Source organism: Quercus suber, unplaced genomic scaffold (genome assembly GCF_002906115.3).
Source record: "Quercus suber isolate HL8 unplaced genomic scaffold, Cork oak 2.0 scaffold_208, whole genome shotgun sequence".
Taxonomy (NCBI): Eukaryota; Viridiplantae; Streptophyta; class Magnoliopsida; order Fagales; family Fagaceae; genus Quercus; species Quercus suber.
The window spans coordinates 492,773-515,913 of NW_027069666.1; the positions used below are offsets into that span (position 1 = coordinate 492,773).

The 23,141-nt window shown below is 37.1% G+C and overlaps 1 protein-coding gene across 2 annotated transcripts; it reads left to right on the forward strand.

Moving 5' to 3' along the window:
* The first annotated feature begins 424 nt into the window (after window positions 1-424).
* LOC112012381 (transcription factor bHLH35) lies at window positions 425-6,734 on the forward strand. Of its 2 annotated transcripts, none has more exons than XM_065779441.1 (5): window positions 425-618; window positions 719-881; window positions 1,109-1,342; window positions 1,488-1,658; window positions 6,345-6,734. In XM_065779441.1, the coding sequence occupies exons 1-5, from the start codon at window positions 536-538 to the stop codon at window positions 6,432-6,434; spliced, it is 741 nt and encodes a 246-aa protein (XP_065635513.1). In that variant the 5' UTR covers window positions 425-535; the 3' UTR covers window positions 6,435-6,734. The 2 variants fall into 2 exon arrangements, with proteins under 2 accessions (XP_065635513.1, XP_065635514.1); XM_065779442.1 differs by lacking the exon at window positions 6,345-6,734 and adding an exon at window positions 6,176-6,306.
* The last annotated feature ends 16,407 nt before the right edge of the window (window positions 6,735-23,141 follow it).

A 23,141-nucleotide genomic window follows, 5' to 3' on the forward strand; every position in this document is an offset into this window, starting at 1 on the left:
AATACGAAGTCTCACGCAACAGCGTGTGTGGCACTCACCTTTTTTGCTGATTTCACCCAACAACCAAATTGAAAGACAAAGGAGAAGTTGAAAGCAACCCCAAATCCAATTATTAGGAGCGTACAATACACGCTCCACACTAGGCGTGTTGGAACAAAGATATATATATATATATATTATTCTTTGGTAAAAATGTCTTTACGCGGCCTTGTAGACCAAAATGTTTTACATCTCAGACTCAAATGGACGGTTAATGATCTTTCTAGGAAGCAACAATTAAACATAGAAAGAAGAACATATGATTTGTGGTTTGCCTTTCCCACGTGGAACTTGAGAAACCCAGTCTCCCCCCAACTATAAATGCCCAATTTAGAGCTCACCAAAGAAAAGAAAAAGAAAAGATATATATATATATATATATATATAGAAACCTCCATTTCAAGAAAGCATCATAATTAATCATTCCCACTCTCCCTCTCTTTCTATTAATACTGCTTGTTGTCTTCTATCCTCCCACAACAACACAAAGCCATATATGGAGAATATGAGTGAAGAATATAAACAATACAAACATTATTGGGAAACCAATATGTTCCTCCAAACTGAAGAGCTTGATAGGTATCTTATCTATCCATCTATACTTACCTATCTGTGTGTTTTTTGCTCGTTCAATTTCAAATACAAAAATAGCAACAATTAATTAATTTTGATATGGCAGTTGGGGATTGGATGAGGCTTTTTCTGGGTACTATGATTCGAGCTCACCAGATGGGGCAGCATCATCGGCAGCTTCAAAGAACATTGTGTCAGAGAGGAATAGGAGGAAGAAGCTGAATGAAAGACTCTTTGCACTTAGAGCGGTGGTCCCCAATATTAGCAAGGTCAGTACCTCCATCCATTAATTAAACTACACGTACACATGCACCCTACTTTAAATTATTAATTAATTAATTAATTAATTAAAACTAGTAGTTCTTATGTATGCTATCGTGCACTGGCAATAATAATTATGATCATCGATCGGTTTATCACCGTGCTAATGTGCACCATTTTCTTCTGTAATTTTATTTATTTAATTTTCCATCCTTTGGTTGACATTTTTATATAGATGGATAAGGCATCAATAATCAAGGACGCAATTGACTATATCCAAGAGCTACATGACCAAGAAAAAAGAATCCAAGCTGAGATAATGGATCTTGAATCCGGGAAATTGAAGAAAAATCCCGGTTATGACTTTGATGATCAGGAGTTACCTGTCTTGTTGAGATCAAAGAAAAAGAAAACTGACCAGTTTTATGATTCTGGGGGTTCAAGAATTTCCCCTATTGAAGTCCTAGAAGTGAGTACAACTCTCTCTCTCTCTCTCTCTCTAATATTCGCATAAAGACAAAACGTGTTCTTATATATACTAGTAAATAATTAAACTTTGGATTTGATATATATTATTACTGATACTTTTGGTCAAAATAATTAATGGGGCGCAGCTCAGAGCTACTTACATGGGAGAGAAAACTGTGGTGGTGAGTCTAACATGTAGTAAAAGGACAGATACGATGGTGAAACTTTGTGAGGTCTTTGAATCTTTAAAGCTCAAAATTATTACTGCGAACATCACCGCTTTTTCTGGGAGGCTTGTCAAAACAGTCTTCGTGGAGGTTAGTCCCTTTTCCTTGCTTTTAACTCTCTCTCTCTCTCTCTCTCTCTCTCTCTCTTAATATTCCATATTTTGATCATTTAGCATAACAAACTAGTGATTTGAGCTTCTCAAAAAAAAAAAAAAAAAAAGTTTTAATTTTTAATTTAAAAATTAAAAAAATATGTATTAAAAATTAATTTATAAATTAAATAGTAAATAACCATTGATTAGCTTGAAATTTAACTTGTGTTTTATAAATTTAAAGAACATATAATGTAATGATAAAATTTTCAAAATATTAATATAATAAAAATTTATTAAATAATGTAAGATTATTTAAAATTATGAAAAATTCTATGATATTTCTGTTTTTTTATGAAAAAATGAAAATAATACACATCCATAAAAAATTTATTCTTAATGTTTCTGTTTATGTTTCATTCATTATAATACGCTTAATGTTTGTTTTTAATCATACATTTTTAATAAATTTTAATCTCCACCGTTACTTTTTAAATAGAAATTAAAGATTAATGACCATATATGTACCTTAGAGGTATAATCGATAACCTGGGGGAAGATGGGGTTCGTACTATATTAAATATTAAACGTCCTCTAAGAAAGTAAAGATGCAACCAAGTTTAGTTATAAATTTCATTATAGTTGTTATTGTTATTGTGGTTTTCTTTTTCTTTTTCTTTTTCTTTCTTTTTTTTTTTTAAAAAAATTTAAAAGACATTGTAAGTGGATGACGAAAATTCAAATGCTGGATGCCTTTGTTAAAATAGAGAAGTGATATGTCTATAGTATTTTTACCACGCATTTATAACAAATTCTAAATAGTAAATTGTTATTAATTTCAATTTAAACCCACCACTAAAATTACTTTTTTTTTTTCACTAATAACAACTAATAATAATATGTCGCATTGAACTTATTGGGAAAATGTCATAAACATAGCAATTTTCTGGTTAAAAATTATCATAAAAGGTGGATTGGCTGCTAGAATTGTATTAACGAAATTAAATATTGTAATAATATTTATTCTTTAGGTGTATGATCTATCTATGTGTTTATCTAAGAAAACAAGAATAATTGACAATAGTAGTGTTAGGATACCTTGTGTTAGTTTGATCAATTTATTGTTTGATTAGGGAATATTAGTATATTACGCAGAGAGATAGGAAAAGAAATGAAACAGCTGAAAGAGTGGGGTCTATGGGATTGAAAACTGATAGACCACACTTTAATAAAGCGGATCATCCATTATGTGATTGTCATATGGTATTTTAGGGAAATGATGAGTTGCGTAATCCAGATTCTGAGGGAAGGACCCCATAAGATAAGATAAAGATAGCCACTTTAACCACAAATGAATCCTACATTACATACGCTTTATTTTTATTTTTATTTTATAGGACATACGCTTTATCTATTTGTATATTTACAATTTCCGGAAGTGTTAACTTAGATTGGCTCCTCGTAAATAGTTTATAGTTTATATATTGGTTTTGAATCTTCTGATTTTCAACTCTCCTCTCCCATCCTCCCGATTAAATAAAAACCAAAAGTCTCCTCTCCCTTCCCATTAGCTTCAGTGCGACTGAGACCAAGGAAATACTAGGGGCTAATTGGATCCTAATAAATTTCCATTCTTTTCTGTGAATTTAAATGTGACATAATTAAAGACACAGTAAGTACTCATGCTAGCTAGATTCTTTTTCCTAGTCTTTTATTTATTTATTTATTATTATTTATATTATTTGAGTTGGATTAGATTGCTATCGAAATCACTAGACATTGTTTTCCAATTCGAGACGAGAAATTAAGGACATGCTTGAGTCGTGCTTGTAGAAGAGTGGATACTATAACTGGATAGGGTTGGCAGTTGGCACTATATATTAAAAATGGGTCCCACGATACTATTCATACATTTAAAAATTATTTTGCTACAGTGTTTTCAGCAACAATCAGTTTTTAGCCACTTTCAGCAACAATAAGTTGTATCCAAACGGACCCTATATATACATCTTAAGTTGAAATCTTGTTTAAAAAAAATAAAACGACACTATCATCATTTGTCTGTCCACTTAAATTTTTTTTATTTTTTATTTTTGTGTATTCATGTATCATGCCATCATCCAATTAGATTTTCCTTTTCTCATGAATTGAAGATTGATTTAAAATGGGTTAAATTAAATGTAAGATTTCAATAGACCCTAATTAAATTTCTAATCTAGAATTAATTGGGTTTCCTTAATGGGCCTAGTCTAATTAGTAGGATTTGGATTTGGACTGTTGTAGCATCTGAAAACATTTTACAACACAATTTTGTATCCAAATTTTCACACATCCATTTTGCTTTTGTATTATTATAGTGGAGCCAATTAAGTGAATTATCTGTTTTTGGATAAACGGAGCGTAGTGAAGAATCATTCGGTGATTGTAGCAGAAATCCTATTTTTTAGGTATTGACATCGGTTGTTTTAGAGAGTAGGGTAGGAGTTCTATTATTTATATAGATCGATGAAAGACAAAAATTGAAGCAGTAGAAAGAAAACTTAAACAATTATTGTTATTTTTGCGGGGTCATGAAAAAAGAAAAAAAGAAGTTTAATGAGATGGATTCGGTAAAACTGTAGCCGAGTAGTGTTGTTGTATGAGCTTGAAGCTTATAGTAATTGGGTGAATAAAACTAGAGTAGACCTATGAATTAGGAAAATTATTGTGTACTTCCGGAGTACTATAAATGCGTACTTTCTCCTCTCACATGAATGGTAGGTCCCACTAATTAAATTCATAGTGGGACTCAACATTTATGTGAGAGGAGGGAGTACGCATTTATTGTACTCCGGGAGTACTTAATAATTTTTCCATGAATTAAAGAAATTGGTCCGCCATTGTGAAAGCAACATCACATGCATATGTCTGTCGTGTCGTCTCCCACTATGCAACGTCACTGGGTTCCACTTCCATGACTCTCTACTAGTGCTTGAATTTTGAATACCAAATACTAACATGTTTCCCTTATGGGTCAAAGTTTCCCGCAAATCAAATCCCGAGTGCTGCCAATGCCCTTTTTGTTTCCTTGAAGCTTCAACCCAAAGGAACGAAATTCTTTGGCAAATCTCGTGGCAAAATTGAAAATTTGCACGTGTTTCCATTTTGATATTCATTTCCCACGCGATTTCATCAAAAACACAATTCCCACAAGCTTTAATTTTTCACTGTTAGTTTGGAGCTAGCTAGGTCTTTTAATTAGTCACGTTTACTTTCTTTGCATTTCGATTTCGGAGCCTATAAGTATTTACTACATACTACGCATTGTATACTGACAAGTTGCTAAGTTTAGTTGTTTAGGTAACAGACCTTTGGATTTTAGTGACAGAAGAGACCAAAAATTATTTGATACTTTATAATTGAGTGGGTAGCAAAAGCTTCAGCACTTCTCTGCAGTATAACTTTTAGTAAAAATATCAAAGAATAATTACATGAAAAAAAAAAAAAAAAAAAAAAAAAAAAAAAAGAAGAAGAAGAAACTAAAAAGCTTCTCCATTTTTTTTTAATGGAAAACGACTAAGCTTTGTTTTTTTTTTAGAAACAGCTAAGCTTTTCTATTCATGAATGAAGCCGAAAATTCGGTGTTCCTCAATTTTTAATTCTTTAAGTTTCATATCATCATGTTTCTATTGTTTTGTTGGTTGCAACTTGCAAAGCAGATCTGACAAATTTTCTAATGGGCCAATTCAATAAAATAGTTTATGTCACTTGTCAATCGGTACTAGTTATGATTCTAAAATGAAAATTTTGAAGGTTTTGGTTTGCACATTTTGTTCTTCCCATTTATCCACGGAAAAGAACCAGTTTTTATTGCGGTCATTTTCTCGTTTCTGTCCAAATCTTCTAGTACTTTCATAATTAACTAAAAATTAAGGGGTAAAAAAAAAAAACTATTATCAATCAATTATTGTTCCACAGCTAGAGTTTTTTTTAAAGTCTAAAATAAGGTTAATGGCCGACATCTTCCAAGCACTACAACTATTATAAAATATACAACTCTAAATATTTTGTTCTTAGGATTTGGTTTTCATGTCGCTCTTTTCCTTCTTCTTCTTGAATCTTCTTCATCTTGGTGGTACTCACGCGAGTAAAAATTCAGTATTCCAAAAGTTCATCGATTTGGTATTTTCTATTCTTACATAATAGTTGGTTCGACAACTTATATTAGTTGTGAGGTTCATCATTTATGTGAAAAAGGAAAGAATCATATTGTACACTGCGAGTACTAAATAATTTTTTCTCAATACGCGCCCACAAAACACAAACCCTTCCCTTTTCCAAGATTTGATGAAAGGAGTAATCAATCCTTTGAAAATTTTGTACCAAATAGAACCATTGTAACTCTACTAGGCAATGCTCATATGTGGTTATGTCTTGGGCGTAAAAGCCACGTCAATCAAGGACTGAATCCACTACCTGAAATGCTTCCAAAAGAAAATGCTGGTGTTCTAATCCGTACTATTCTATCTTTACCAGATAAATACAGCGGTCGAGAGCTAAATCAAGAACAAAGTGATATTCATGATGTGTACAAGGCACATAGATGATGGCCAGTGACTTAATATAGCGCTTTTTTCCCCCACTTGATGTAATTTGAGAAGTAGAGCTCTCATTGCTATTTGCTAACATTCTATATGTTTTGCAGGCAGATGAAGAGGAGAAAGATCATTTGAAGATAAGGATCGAAACAGCTATTGCGGCTCTCAATGATCCACAAAGCCCTATGAGCATCTAATGACGCGGGACTGAAGTTTGAATCCTCTATTGGTGGGATGTTTGGTCACTATGGCTTTTTCATGTTTTCATGAAGATTTAGTTCCACTCTTTGTTGGGGTTTTAAATTTAATCATTGTTTTCCTTGATGAAGAGTCTTTGGTGTTGTTTCTCAAGGGAAAGCTACATAGTTTTTAGTTAACTCCGCCATCTGAAATAATTATATGTTGTCAACTTGTTTTTCAATACTAGAATAACTTCTTGTCCGATTAAAGTTGCCTTTTGAAGTATCCTTCGAAATAAAATTTTGTTTGCCGTTTCACATTGCTTTTCGAATCATATGAAATTAGTTAAATTTTCAACGAGTCAAATAATTGGAATCCATTTTAGAATTTAGGAAATGTCTACATATCAAATGTTCACTATCATCAATTTTTTTTTTTTTTTCATTTTCTTTGAGAAGGATAATTTTATTTTTGAAAGTTGAAAAAACCTAAATCCAAGAACTAGAAGTTCGTTGCATCAACCTAATAATCTTTTCTAATCAATGCATTAATGATGTTTAATGGAACTTGATAAAACAAGATTTCGTCTTGTCAGTATGTTTCTCGTCATAATCGGTGGACGGTGTGCATTACTGTTTAAGAGAGAATACAATGTAAATAACAGCACCAGTTTAGGGCCTGCTAAAGACTCTTCGATGCTTAAGTTAGCTTAAGACTCTTTAGAGATCAATAATCTGTAGAGTAGTTTTATGTGTAATCATAATGCACTTATTTGTTTCTTCTGGCTTTATATAGCCTGTTTGAGATTAAATGCTTAGCCTGTTGGCTTACCCTTACATTGCACCTAAGGTGGTGGATTTCACGGCTCAGTAATGACCATTTAATCATTAATATTTAAGGTTTGTAATGGTCATCCAACGGGTTGGAAAAGGATGGCGGTAATGGCTACGTATCCATTCATCATTCGCCATTAATTCTTGAGTTTACCTCTGAGATCAATGCACTTTACATTTGTCCATAATGACGTTACTCGTTTGGACGAGCACTTATCGCTACTCGTCAGTTGCCCCCTTTATTCATTTTGTTGTCATTGGTTTGGACGAGCACTTATCGCTACTCGTCAGTTGCCCCCTTTATTCATTTTGTTGTCATTGGTTTGGAAGAGCAAAGGAATACAAAACGGTTTTGGCAGTCCCACTTCCTCTTCATTTCCCAAGATTCTCATTCAATCACCATTAATGCAATGCAACTTTCCCGTTTGGTGATTGCCATGTGTCCCTTCCCTATTCTCCATGCGAGTGGAATATTTATTGAATTTCCCGCGCCTTAATTTTGCTTCTTCCTTTTAGAGAAACCGTGTCTTCTCTTTTCTTTCTTCTTCAACCTCTGTATCTAAAGTTTGAAGCTCTCATAAACTCTCAACTGCATCCTAGTAAGCTTTCTATACTCCGAAATTCCATTAATGGTTGATTTTGTTTCTCTTAGGCAGCAAAACCCCTCTGTTTCCTTTTTCTTTGCTAGATTAGGAGTTTTTCTTGAACACTTTGGTGGGAAACACCCTCAAGTAGGCTTGTTTTACCTCGCTGTTGCGTTGCTTTTAGGCCTGTCTTAGTTCCTCTACCCCCTAATCCGATGCTCTCTGATTAAATACCATTTGGAGATGGCCGTCATAGAGGAGACGAGCCTCTCTTCAAACTATGAGTAAAAGGAATTAGGCATGGACACTGTGGTGTCGAAGCTTTTGCAACCCCCAAACCCTCCTTCGTCTTCTTCTTCACCCCTTTTCCATGCCCTTTTTGAATCTTACTGTTTAAAGACGAAACATCTGAAATCTATAAGAAGAAGGTTTCAATTCCCTCATGGCACCGTCGCTTGCTTACCTTGTCTAAATGAGAAGGCTTGCACCTTTGCCCACGGCGAGGTGTGCTTCTACGAAGCTGTCTTTTCTTGTGGTCTTCGCTTTCCCATCCACCTGTTCATAATGTCACTTATTTCTTCCCTCAATCTTGCCCTGGACAGCTTGTCCTAAATGCCTAGAGGATGATTATAAGCTGTATGTTGATTTGGGTGTCCGTCCATGAAGGGGACATGATATCTCTGAACGAGTTCCTACACTTGTATCGTCTGAAACCCTCTACCCATTATGGGTATTATGAGCTCTTGCCTTGGAATAGGAACTCTAGGATTGTCTGTAGACTCCCTTCTTCCTTCTGTGATTGGAAATCACGATACTTCTTCATTTCTGGCTCTAGATGGAAAACCATGTCTAATGACCTTTGGGGCGAAGTCCCGTGGTTACTACAGAAATAGGAGATCCCATCTCTTGGTGTGTTTTTTCATACTTTTTTTTTTAAAGACAACCTTTATTTCATGTATGTAATCATTCTCTTGAGACCTGTTTTATAGCTTTGAACGTCCTGACTTAGAAGGTCGTTATTAGAGTCGAGTTGAAACTACCTGGAATTTGCTTATGGGATTGACGACTTCGACGACCTTGTGGACCCTCATCATCTATACGATCACTGCCTTGACTCAAGCCCTTAAATATATGTTGAGAAAAATCCTCCGAGAAGAGAAAAGTACGTACAACACCTTTGGTTTTTTTTTTTTTTTTTTTACCTTACATCTTTCTTTAACTCTGTCTTCGTAGAGATGGCCACCAAGTATAGCAAGGAAAATACACACATGTTAAGGGGATGAAGAATGAACCTTTGTCTCAGCTAGCCATTAACACAAAGAAGCCCAAACTAAATGAGAAGAGAAGTGAGACGATCATTTCTCCCTCCGTCCATATTGTCCCTTCCTCTCCAACTCCATCTCTTGAAATGATGATGTCTACGCCTCCCACTACTTGCTCTAAAGGGAAGAGCAAAGTCGGAAAAAGCATCTGGGAGGATCCGGCTATGGGTCTTGGTCGGGCCCATAATGTGATTATAGACGAGGAGCTTACGGGGCTGTCTGCCATCCTGTCCCATGAACTAGTCAGTTGTTACATACATAAACTGTTGTAGGTATTACACTTAATTGTTTCTTTGTCATTAAATTTTTTCCTTGTCCACAGAGCTTGTGATGTACAACACAATTTACTATTTAATTATTGTAATTTACTATTTTTGGTATTTTTATGTAAAAAACGTTATTTTAGGTTTAGGTGATTTATTTCTTTGTTTTTAGGTGCATTTAACGCTTTTTAGGTCAAATTTGATTTCTGATATGGTTAGGTATCAATTAGGAGTTATAGAATATATTTTATTGTCTATCAAGTTTTATGGAGCCCTTAAATAGGCCCCTAAGTCTGTAAACATTTTTCAGATATTATTGAATAAATATCAGAAAAGTTGAGGCTCTGCTCTTCTTTTGGTTCTTCAAGAACTGTGAACTTATTAGGGATTCTTCCTTGTGGCGTTCAAATTTTATACCTTTGATTCGTGATTCAATTATAATCATTGGGTCAAGGTGTTATACTTATACCTTTGGTTTGTGTTTCGATTATAAACGTTGGGTTTGGGTTTCTATCAAAAATCTGAATTTTAGCTTTCTTGGGCAAGTATTCTAATATTTTTGTTGGGTCTCAAAGCGTATCGATTGAGGTTCACATCATCTGGTATTAGAGCCCGGTCATAGGTTCGAGTCGTTGGAGCCACATTGTGAGGGAGGGATTGTGAAGGATTTCACAATTCGCTCAAATACCAATGGGCTTGGTCTGCAATCGAATGCTATAAAAGATTTGTGCCCCCTCATCATTCACTAATTGATCGTTGGATGGATTGGTATGGCACACGGTCCGACAAGTGGTGTCAGAGCATAGGTTCTAAAATCAATTTTCTTTCCCTTTATCTTTTGTTTCCTGTTATCATTATGTCTTGTTCCTTTTGTGTTCTTTATTCCTCGTTCTTATTTTGTGATGTGCACTAGGTTAAAATCATGCACCAAGCTACCAAAAAAAAAAAAGTGAAAAAAAAGAAGAAGAGATGGTAATTATTGAAAACACTGTGGAAGATTCAATTGAGGTCAAATATGAGCATAAGTCCACAACTCACAATCCTCAAGTCACGGTTGATTTGTTGAAGATGACTATACAATATGTTGATTTTCTTGGAGTAGAAAATTTTAATTTTATTATTAACCTTTCTTTGATTGATGTTGCAAATAAACTAAAAGTAGATGAGAAAAAATTTTATGCTACACTTTTTAAAGGATTCAAGTTTCAGGACCGGATCATGTTATTAAAGCATTCGTAGTATTTGTTTATTTGGAGTGGAAGATTTTAGATTTCAAAGATGAATTCGAGGACGAGTTTGATTCAAGTGGAGGGGTCTAATGTACAACACAATTTACTATTTAATTATTGTAATTTATTATTTTTGGTATTTTTATGTAAAAAACGTTATTTTAGGGTTAGGTGATTTATTTCCTTGTTTTTAGGTGCATTTAATGCTTTTTAGGTTAAATTTGATTCCTGATATGGTTAGGTATCAATCAGGAGTTATTTTAGAATATATTTTTTTGTCTATCAAGTTTTATGGAGCCCTTAAATAGGCCCTTAATTCTGTAAACGTTTTTCAGATATTATGGAATAAAAATTAGAAAATGTGAGGCTTTGCTCTTCTTTTGGTTCTTCAAGAACTGTGAACTTATCAGGGATTCTTCCTTGTGGCGTTCAAACTTTATACCTTTGGTTCATGATTCAATTATAATAATTGGGTCAAGGTATTACACTTATACCTTTGGTTCGTGTTTCGATTATAAACGTTGGGTCAGGGTTTCTATCAAAAATCTGAATTTTAGTTTTCCTCGGCAAGTATTCCAATATTTTTGTTGGGTTTCAAAGCATGTCGATTGAGGTTTGCATCAACTTGATTTTGTACTCTTCTTTCAGGTTTTTAGAGAATCACTGCATCTGACGACCGATTATTTGAGCACCAAGGAGAAGGTATTGGTGGCCAACCCAAAGGTTGAATCTGTTGAAGCTGAAAGCTCAAGACTTAGAAAGGACTTGATTGAGGCTATAGACGAGGCTACGAAGGCAAAAGGGAAGATCAAGGAGCTCAACGAAGCGCTGATGGTGGAGAAACTACTCATTGCGTAGAAAGATGACGAAATTCAGGCTGCTCTTCTAAGGACTGATGAGGAGCGTGAGAAATTAATTGACCAGTTCCTGAAGTATAGCGCTTTTTTGACCTTCAATTCACCTAGTATTATAAAGGCTTTGAGCTCCTTCGTAGATGGACGATGAAGCATCATAGTCAAACTGTGGATTTTTCCAACCTCGACTTTAAGGTCATTGATACTGAGGTTCTTGTTGATGAAGCCAAGGAGCAAGAGGAAGCTATTGTCGTTGCTAATGGAGCAGATGGTGCTACTGATGCTAGACCAACGAAGCAAGGTCACGAGGACTAGGTCATTGTTGCACCCTAAAGAAACTTTTCTTTTTTTGTTTGAAAGTTTAGTTGCATCCCTGCTTTGGGGCTTTAATATCTCATCTTTTAAAGACAATGAATATTTTGGATGCTGGTTGCCTCCTTGTTTTGAGGCTTTTTTTATTTCTATTCAAAAGACATCAATCATTTAGAATGCAACTTCAATTCCTGTTATATTCTTAGTTTAGATTGCTTTGACCTTTCCTTTGGAAGCGCCTTTTTTGCAACTCATCAATGAGACATACTAATGGTTCATCAACCAAGTTCCTTAACGATCTTTTACTACTAACAGTTTTTTCATGGTCTTACGATTTAAACTCGTCATCTGAGTTTTATTGTTAGTGGCTCTTTTTATACTTTAAACTCGTCATTGGAGTTTTTACTACCAACGGTTTCTTCTATGATTTGAACTTATCATTGGAGTTTTTACCATTAATAGGTCTCTTTTATGATTTGAACTTGTCATTGGAGTTTTTACCACTAATAAGTTTCTTTTAAAACTTGTTATTGGAGTTTTTACCATCAACAAATTTCCTTTACGATTTAAACTCATTATTGGAGTTTTTACGGTCAACAATTTTCCTTATGATTTAAACCCGTCATTGGAGTTTTTACCGTTAATAGTTCCCTCATGATTTAAAAAATTTGTTTGAAGTTTTTACCATAGGTGTCTCTTTTTCATGATCTAACCTCGTCTACAACTTTACCCTTGAGATTGTGTTGTTATGGACAACTAAACAGGAGATCAAGCCTTTTGAAAAAGAGATGGCTTAGGGAGCCTTATTATTTCATTCACCCTTATTTATGAAAGGATTACAAGGGAAATAACTTTACCAAAATAAAATGCTAAAGTAAAAGCAAAAGAAATCTCGCTTATCTAATGCATCGTCTGATGAGGTACTCCTCTGGACGGATTTTATTAACTTAGGTACTTCCTATTGATAGTACTTCTTGAGGTACTCCACATTCTAGGGACGAGGCAATGGATTGCCGTTGAGGTCTTTCAGGTAGCAGCTTCCTCCTCTCGAGTAACGGATGACCTTATATGGACCTTCCCAAGTAGGGCCTAACTTTCCTTGGGTTGGGTCTCTGGTGGCTTGTGAGATTTTTTGCAGTACCATATCGTTAGGGTTGAACTTTCTGAGCTTCACCCTCTGATCATGGTACTTTGCTATCTTCTGCTAGTATCGGGCCATTCTTTGAGCTGTCTCGTCTTTGACTTTGGATAAACAATCCAAACTTAGCCTCAACTCATCATTGTTTGAACTCTCGTCATAATGGGCTCATCTAAGGCTTGACAACCCCACTTCGACGGTAGTAGCTGCTTTTGTACTGAAGGCCAGCTTGAATGGTATTTCTCCAGTTGGTGTTCTTGTAGTTGGTCGATAAGCCAATAGTACACCTAGTAACTCTTCTAGCCATGCACCCTTTGCCCCCTCAAGTAGTCTTTTGATCAGTTTGAGCAAAGTACAATTTGTTACCTCTGTTTGTCCATTCACCTGTGGATGGCCAGGTGACAAGTAGCGATTCTTTATTCACAACTCTACACAGAATTCTCTGAAATTTTGGCTATCAAATTACTGTCCATTGTCAGAGATGATCGCCCTTGGGATTTCGAACCTGCAGACAATGTTTTTCCAAATGAAGTTTTGTATCTTGCTTTCTGTGATTATTGCTCAAGGTTCCGTTTCAACCCATTTTGTAAAATAGTCAATAGCAACAAGTAAAAACTTAACTTGTTTCTTCCCTTGTGCCAATGGACCAACAATGTCGATCCCCCAAGTGGAAAATGGTCATGGTGAAGAAATGCTCATCATTAGTTCTCCTACAATGTGCTACACATTTCCAAACCGCTGACACTTATCGCATTTTTTTACAAGCTTAACTATGTCTCTTTGCATGGTCAGCCAAAAGCAGCCTGCTTTGGTTGCCTTCCCAACTAGAGACCAAGGTCCTAAATGATTCCCACATAATACCTTCATGGATCTCCTGCAACACATACACCACTTCTTTGGGATTCAGACACTTTAAGTAGGGCAATGAAAATCCCCTCTTATAGAGTTTATCGTTCACGATAGTAAATCTTGCGGCTCTAACTTTAACTTCTTTGCTTTGAACGGGTCCGATGGAAGCTGGTCGTCTCTAATGTAAGAAAGGATTGGATCCATCCAGGTGCATGACTGCTGAACTGGGAAGGCTTGTAATCCCTCTATCCTAGGGACTGTTTGAATTTCCATGTATAGCCTGGGCTTCTCTAGGGCGTTTTCTAACGATGCCAACTTGGCTACCTCGTTAGTTGCTAAATTGTTCTCCCAAGGGATTTGCTTGAACCTGACATCATCAAAATAATCAACCAATTGATTTGTTAGCTTCAGATACCTCTTGATTCTTTCCTCTTTTGCTTCATACTCGTTGGTTATTTTCCCAACAATTAGCTTGGAATCAGTTCTTAGCTTCAAATTCTTGACTCCTAGAGCTTTTGCAATCCTCAAGTTGGTAAGGATTGCTTGATACTCTACTTCATTTTTCGTCGCTGGGAACTGGAGTTGAACCCCATATTTAAGGACGTACCTCTTAGTTGAGGTTACAATCACACTGACGCCTCTGAGACTTGCAACAAATTAACCGTCTGCACATATTGTATAGTATTCTGCTTCTAGATATGGGTCTAAAAGGGTGAATTCAACGATAAAATCTGCTAATGTCTAGGCTTTGATCGTTGTCCTCACTGTATTCAATATCAAACTGGCTTAGTTCAATTAACCACTAGACCATGCGTCCTACTGCATTGGGTTTGCTCATGGCTTTCTAGATTAGCTAATCCATCATCACCATGATAGTGTGAGCTTGGAAATATGGATGGACCTTTCTTGAAGTGACAATCAAGGAGAAGGCCATCTTTTCTATCTGTGGGTACTTCATTTCGACTCCCTAAAAAGCTTGGCTAGTGTAGTAAACCAATCGCTACACCCTGGACTCTTCATGAATCAAGGCCGAGCTAACATCCATTTGTGATACAACCAGATACAAAAATAGATCTTCCCCTTCTACTAATGGGCTTAAGAGTGAAGGTTTAGCCAAATACTCCTTAAGGCTCTAGAAGGCTGTTTCACACTCGTCTGTCCATTGGAAGGGCTGCTTAAGAGTTTTAAAGAAGGGGAGACACTTATTAGTGGCCTTCGAGACGAACCTATTCAATGCTACAATCCGTCCTGTCAACCTTTGCACCTCCTTTACTATCCTTGGAGAAGTCATGTCAAGTATAGCTTTCTTCTTTTCTAGATTTACCTCAATTCCTCGTTGAGAGACCATGAAACCAAGGAATTTCCCTAACGAGACTCCAAAAACACACTTGGCATGGTTGAGCTTCATTCTATATCTTCTCAAAGTACCGAATGTCTCCTGGAGGTTGTCAAGGTGAGTTTTTACTTGCTTTTTACGAGCATGTCATCCACATAGACCTCCATATTCTTGCCTATTTTCTTGTTAAACATTTGGTTTACCAGTCTCTGGTACATGGCATCTGTGTTCTTCAGTCCAAATGGCATGAATTTGTAACCATACAGGCCTTGGCTGGTCACAAATACAGTTTTCTCTTCATCTTCCTTATTCATGAGGATCTAGTTATAACCTAAAAAAACATCCATGAAGGTCAGTACTTCATGGCTGGTTGTTGAATCAATGAGCTAGTCAATCCTAGGAAGGGGAAAACTGTCTTTTTGGTATGCATTATTTAAGTTTGTGAAATCCGCACACATTCTCCACTTTCCATTGGACTTTTTTACCATGACGACATTCGCTAGCCATTTGGGGTAGTACACCTCTCGAATAAAGCCTGCAGTCAGGAGCTTCTCTACCTTTTCCATAACTGCTTTATTTCGCTCTGGGTCAAATACTCGTTGTTTCTATTGGACGGGCGTCTTCATTGGGTCGACATTGAGGCAATGCTCTATCACATCTCCGTCAATCTCTAGATTATCTTTATGGCTCCATGCAAAGACATCTAGGTTCCTTTTCAAGAACTTCACCACTTCGTCCTTTAAGGACGGTTAGAGCTCCTTCCCTACCTTGGTAGTTTTGGAAGGATCTCCTTCCACCAACTCTACATTCTCCGCCTCTTTTGTGGGTTTAGGAGGCTCTTCCTTGATGCGAACCTCAATCGATACGCTTTGAGACCTAACAAAAATATTGGAATACTTGCCCAAGAAAACTAAAATTTAGATTTTTGATAGAAACCCCGACCCAACGTTTATAATCGAAACGCGAACCAAAGGTATAAGTGTAACACCTTGACCCAATGATTATAATTGAATCATGAACCAAAGGTATAAAGTTTGAACGCCATAAGGCAGAATCCCTAATAAGTTCATTGTTCTTGAAGAACCAAAAAAGAGTAAAGCCTCACCTTTTCTGATTTTTATTTAATAATTCCCTATTACAAAGAGTGCATGCTATTTATAAGACATGACTAAAAATAGAAAAGATATAAAAAAATGTACTTGATAATAAAACCCCTAAATAAAAGTTGATTTTGGTCTGAAATTAGCAGATTCAAAATAGGAAAATGGCTAAAAACGTTCTAAATAATAAAAGCCCTAAAGTAAGGTAGATTTGGTATGAAATTATAAGTTCCAAAATAGGAAAAATGTCTATTAACTGATATGGAGTTGGAAGTCAATCAGCCATTAATCCAAGCCAAAAATCACGCCCAATCAAGCCAAATTAGCCCTCAATAGCTTGGATTAAATTTATTATACTTTCATCTTCCTTTGGGCCAAGCTTGGAATGTCCTGCGTTAGAATTAGCCCAAATCTCTTGAATCAGCCCATTAAGTGCTTCTTTGATATTCTTGGATCTTGCTTTAGTAATAGGCCCAACTGGAATGCAATGGATCCTTGAATGCTTGTGGATTCTCATCATTCCTCCACCATCCATGTATGATTTTCTTTGGACACTAGTACTGCTTGGTAACATTCCCTAGCTAAAAAGTTGGTCTCCACAGATTTCTCCAATCCCTTTAAGGGGTTCGCAATTTCACCTTTAGGCAATATGTAGAAGTTGTGGTCTTGAGACAATTAAGAGTTGGTCATCCTAGAATCACATTGTAAGATGAAAGGCAATCAACAATTAGAAATGCTACCTCCTTTGTTACTTGTGCTGGGTGAGTCCTTACTATAATCAATAGGGAAATGATACCTTTTGGAAATACACAGTCCCCATTGAAACTGACTAGAGGAGATTCGAAAGGTCTGAGGTGTTTTGAATCCAACTTCATCTATTGGAACGCCGTCATGTACATCACATCCACCGAGCTTCCGTTATCTACCAAAACGCTTTTAGTATTGTACCCTTTGATGGTTAGCATGATAATGAGGAGGTCGTCATGTGGCTGCCTGACTCCCCTTACATCTCGTTCGGAGAAAACAATGTCTTCATCTCCAGAGCGATGATGTTTGGCTATTGGGTGCTTTATATGAACTTTATTGACTTGTCTCTAAACTGCCTTTCTCAAATACCTGTATGACCCCCTCGCGACCAGTCCTCCAATTATCATCCTTATTTCTCCCACAACCTATTTAGAACAGTCCCGCTCATCGTTTTTTTGTACGTCATTAGACTTCTCTTCCATCCAGTGGCAGGATTGATAGTCTTTCTTGAAAAATTTTTGGAGTTTCCCTCTCTAGATTAACTCCTCTATCTGCTCTTTCAAGTTCCGACATTTGTCAGTGTAATTACTATAATCATTGTGAAAATGACAGTACTTCTTTGGATCTCTTCGTTTTGAGGATGAACTCAGCGGTTTGGGCCACTTCAGAGTAGGATTGTCCTTTATCTACATGAGGATTTTGTCCACAGGCATTAGTAAAGGAGTGAAATTCAACTTTTTCTTTAGTAGTGCATTCGAAATACTTTTACTGGCCTTGGTGTAGCAATCCCTCTTCTTGGTGTGTGACTCAACATTTTCTTCTTTCTTCCGTTTGCCCACCAATCCCTATGCAGTTAGTGCGTCTTCTCCATTCATATATTTCTGAGCTTTAAACAACAGATTTTTCATCGAGGTTGGTGGGGTCTTCCCTAGGGAGAAGACGAGGTTAGGATTATTCAACCCCACTTGGAAGGTCATCATTATTACCTGATCATCTGCCTCGTTGATTTTTTACATTGCCTTGTTGAAGCATTTCACATATTCCCTCAAGGCTTCTCCTTCTTTTTGTTTCACAATCAGTAGGTTTGAGGTGGGCCTTTATGGGGTTGGCCCCTAATAAAATGATGGACGATAGAGTCACTCAACTGCTCAAAGTTGGCAACTGACGACGCGACAAACCCTTTCTACTCCCTTAAGGGTTGCTGGGAAAGATCTGTAAATCACTTCGTTTGGAGTCTACTGGAGGTTCAATATTGTCTTGAATGCCCCTATGTGATCCAAGGGATCCTTAGTGCCATCGTAGACCTCTAGTTGTGGAAGACAGAATTTGGGAGGCAAAAGGCACTCCAAAACACTGGTAGTGAAGGAAATCTGTCTTCTTGATCATGCCGTCAAGCTTTATTGTTGTCTTCCCTTTCATGGCATTTTTGACTTCGTCTAACTCCTTCCTCATGTTTTTCATCATCTAATCATTGCTATGAGTTGACTGTGTAGTGTACTTAGAAGTCTCTCTCCTACTGTTTTCCAGGTTGTGGGCCTCGTCGTCATTGTTATTGCGGTTACACCGTGACTGTGACGTGTTAGTGTCTTCTGGATGCACTCGCTGCTTCAAATCTTCATTTTGTTTCATCAATTCTTGCACATTGGCTATTAGTACTTGGATTTGTTGGGCCATTACCACCAAATTTAGTAGCGTAGTTGTGGTTAAGTTCATTAGCTTTAAGGAACTTAATCGGTAGAGAATTCAATGGCTTATTGATTGATAGATTGTTGTTCCCCACAAATAGTGCCAAACTGATAAAACGAGATTTTGCCTCATCAGTATGTTCCTTGTTTGTACTAGTGGACGATGAGTATTCCTGTTTGAGAGAGAACACAATGTAAATAACATCACCGATTTGGGGCCTGCCAAGGACCCTTCAATGCTTAAGTTAGCTTAAGACTCTTTAGAGATCAATAATCTATAGAGTAATTTTGTGTGTAATGAAAAACGTAATGCACTTACTTGTTTCTTTTGGCTTTATATAGCCTGTTTGAGATTAAATGCTTTGCCTGCTGGCTTAACCTTACGTTGCGCTTGAGGTGGTGGATTTAATGGCTCAGTAATTGAAAGTTCAATATGGGTATGAAACACCCTTGAACGTTTAGACCCCCAGATACAAAAATACCAATTCAAGCTTTATATCAAACAATTAATGTGCGGAATATGATACCAAGCTTATAACAGAATTGATAAAACAATTCAAGCCAAATATAAACACATCCACAGCAGTAAATATAAGGCAAAGATACAGGAAAGAGAGATGCAAACACACGGACAGCACACGATGTGTTATCGAAGAGGAAACCGAAGTCCTCGGTATAAAACCTCTCCGCCGCCCTCTAAGCGGTGATAAAATACACTAAAGAATATAGTTAGGATACATAAACAGCAGAAGACCCTCCAAGCCTAATCTACCCAAGTACCTGAGCCCTCCAAGCTTCTTGCTTCAATGACGTTACGCCGAACCTATTTCTTCTTTAGCTTCCCGGATTCCGCTACTTGACCATAGCATCAACCAATGTATATTGGTTCCTTCCCAAACTGCTTCCCTAAGCACCAAATGGACCTTCTCACAGACGTGGGTGTGGTGAGATAAGGGTTTGGTAAATAATCTCTCAAGGGTATGACAATGGAGAGGAAGAGAGTAGAGGAATTTGTAGAGTCTCTTTAGCTGAAGATTGAGGATGAGGCAATCTTGTTTTTCTCTAGGATTTTCTCTCACAAAATTCTCTCTGGAAGCTCTCTCAATATTATGGGTATAAGGGTGTATATATAGTAGGGTGAGAAGGGAATGCAAAATGTCAGTTTTTGCCAAACAGGGCAAGTTGGCGACTTGGTCTCGCGGCTTGTCCAAGTCGCGAGTTCAAGTCGCGACGTAACGGCCTGGCCAGCCTGGGACTTTTTTCCTGTAGCGTGACAGCTTGCGCGACCCTTCAGCTTCCCAGTGTGCCTCTCACGTGCCAGCTTTTGGCGGCTTGCCAATCGCGACCCACCCGCGAGCCCTAGCCGCGAACCTCTGTTTTTCTTGCACACTCTTGAGCTTTTCTTCACATCTTCTCACACACTACCCTTACAATTTTTCCACTTAAATAAAGGGTTACTAAGTGCTAAATTACAAGCAAATTGGTCACGGAATAAAACCAATTAAATGGTTGATTAAATTCAACCTTACAATCTCCACCTTTGGCTATTCCTTGACAAAACCCTAAAACAGACTCTAGACTTAAACGAGAGTTGGGAACAGTTGGAAAACTTACTCACACCTAACTTTAGATTCTGTAAAGCTCTTGAACATATGAATAAGTAACTCCTGAAACACAATAACATAGCAATATCATTGTATGCAGAAAACTTAATATGCATATGGAGCAAAATAAGCATGATCAGGCAAAAATGAACATAAGCATAAAAGCAATAATTCATGGCAAGATTAACAACAGTATTCACTTAAGCAAAAGTGATTACTATGTTCATTCACACAAGGAATGAACATCTGGACATGCAAAAATGATAAACTCAATTGAAGAGTATCATTTGCAAGTCCAACACTCAACCAATGCATACAAACATATATGCATCTAGGAACAATCCTACACGGGCACAAGAGTGTTGTACTTAAGATAATGCAAGGCATTAACAAGTACCAAAGCACAAAGCACAAAGGCTGCATATGCAAAGTTTTGCAAATACATGGCACAAACCATAAAAGCCTACAACTGTGCATAAGTACAAGAAACAACCCTCAAAACTTACAAAAGCAACAGTGGGTACAAATAAACAACATAAAAAGTGCTGAAGCTGAATAACATCATACTATATATGTGCTGAAATAAACAACTACCACCACAGTATTTTAAGTTATCAAAGTTTTATATACAGAAAAACAACTGAAAAAAAATGATGAAGAAATCTCTCCCTCAAAACGAGCACTCCCCCTTAAGAGCTGCCCTCAAAAGTTCTCCCCCTTTTTGACTGGAATGGCCAAAGGGTCACTGTTTCAGCTTTGTGAAAATGCCATCAACTTGAGCTGCTAACACATTAATTTGGTCCTGCATGGCAACCAATCTCTCCGACTGCTCTTTCTGGCCATCTCTGAGGGTCTTTTCCATTTCCGTAAGACATTTGTGAAGGTTATCAAAGAGCATTTGCAACTTGTCAGGCTGAGGGGCAAGCTGTGGTTGTGTAGTGCCTGCTTGCTGTGACGCGTGGGTGGCATGAACAGGTGAAGCTTGCTCAGAAGTAGAGGAAGTAGGTGAAAACAGATGTGCACTCCTTGGAGCTTTGGATGAATGACTCTTGCTGGCCTGTAGAGTGAACATAGAGATTGGTCGAGGACGAGCAATCATGTTCCCAATTGAGGGAGGAGTAACACTTTCACGTAGAACGAACTTCATAATAAGACTACAGAATGGAAGGCACCCTCGTGCTATTGTTCTGGTTGTTGTCTTTCTTATGATGTGATAAATATGGGCACAGATGTCAATGGTGGTGCCCGTGATGAGATCACATAGAAATTGAGCCCTTCCAAGGTTTATATACACCGTGTTGGTCAACGGATAAAGGTTTGAATCACTGGAGTACGATCATCATACGGAGTAAGGTTGGCATCCGCAGGTCGTGTGATTTTGAGAAGTCCAGCTATGGTGTCTGGATTAATGATGAACTCCGTTCCTCTTACCAGACAATGTAGTTCACTCTCAAGATCAACTGTGTTGGCGAAACATTCATTCACTAGTTCAATCATCGGATCAACAAAATTTCCAAATAATGCTGCCCAATCTTTTGTCTCGAAGATCCGAGGGACAAAAGTTGTGTCCAAAGTGTCAAATCTGACATTCCGTTCCACTATAGGAGTTCCCCGGTCAAAAATGTTGGAGTAGGCATCTTGGTGCTGAGGAGTTCTGAATAACTCAATATTGAGTTCAGTAGATGGCTGTGAGGAAGACCATGTTCTTTTTGCAACAGGCACTGTTTCTTCTTCTGACATCACCTCTTTTCCTTTCGAGGATTGTCGAGACATCTGTAAGATAGCAAACACACAGAAAAGTACCAAATGCAATACCACAGAGAATCAACAGCAACTTGATTAGATTCAGTTAAGAATGCAAGAAACTCTCATTGTGAGATAGATGCCTGAAATTTTTGATATTTCAATTGATGAGTTAGCCTTTGGCTTTTTGAGCATCATGCATTTTATTATGGTCGCTTTCCCTTTTTTCTAGTCAAATACTAGTATGTGCGACTGGCTTTTGCAGTTCTATATCTCTTTTCATTTGGAGATTTACATTTAGAGAGCTCTATAAAGCAAAAAAAAAAAAAAAGGGTGGGAAGATATATAGGCATGAGTCTATGCATGTCTCAAGATCAACAAAACTATTCACTAATCATTCATGACAAGGTTGAAGATCTATTTACAACAATCACATAGATTTCAGAATTTCTTCCACAATGATATGAGTGCATGAGAGACAAGCTAAGCTCGTTAAATGCACAGAGCCATTAGTACAAAGGTACAAGGCTAAACATGCTTTGAGACAAAACTCAACAAAGTGATCAAACTTTTTGGATTTTCAACTTTTTTTTATGTGTTTTTGGATTTTTGACACGAAAGCAGTAGAAAAATGACCAAAAACAAGAAAAATGAAAAAGCATTTTAAACACAAACAAACCACAAATTAAACAGATACTCAAAAACACAACGCAAATAACCAATCATATCCACAAAGCATAGGAAGAATTGATGCATGGACATGTTATAATCTTATGCATGAGTACCCTTTGTCACCCACACGTCACGTGCGTTTAGGGTGATATCCTTGACGGATCGGGTACAAGAGTTAGGACTTTCAAACCTCCTGTTGAAGCTCTCCAAGCAAGTGGTGAAGGCGCCAATCATTTTCATCACGTCCGTCATTCTGGAATCACAGTTTTGGCTCCTTGATTGCTCACCACCCCAAGACCTCAAGTCATTTCTTCTTCCTTGGGACCGAGGTACACTCGCATTGTTGTCTGCTCTTAGCTTTTGACAGTTTGGTCTAGTGTGTCCTTACAATCCGCAATAGTGACAAATATAGTTTATTCTAGGACCCTGCTGCTATCTTGGGAGAGATCTTCC

Excerpts from the sequence above, each read along its gene's own strand:
- LOC112012381 (XM_065779441.1), top strand. The coding sequence starts at position 536 with ATGGAGAATATGAGTGAAGAATATAAACAATACAAACATTATTGGGAA. Across the intron at positions 619-718 it reads CAAACTGAAGAGCTTGATAG|TTGGGGATTGGATGAGGCTT; the intron begins GTATCTTATCTA and ends TTGATATGGCAG. Across the intron at positions 1,343-1,487 it reads CCCCTATTGAAGTCCTAGAA|CTCAGAGCTACTTACATGGG; the intron begins GTGAGTACAACT and ends AATGGGGCGCAG.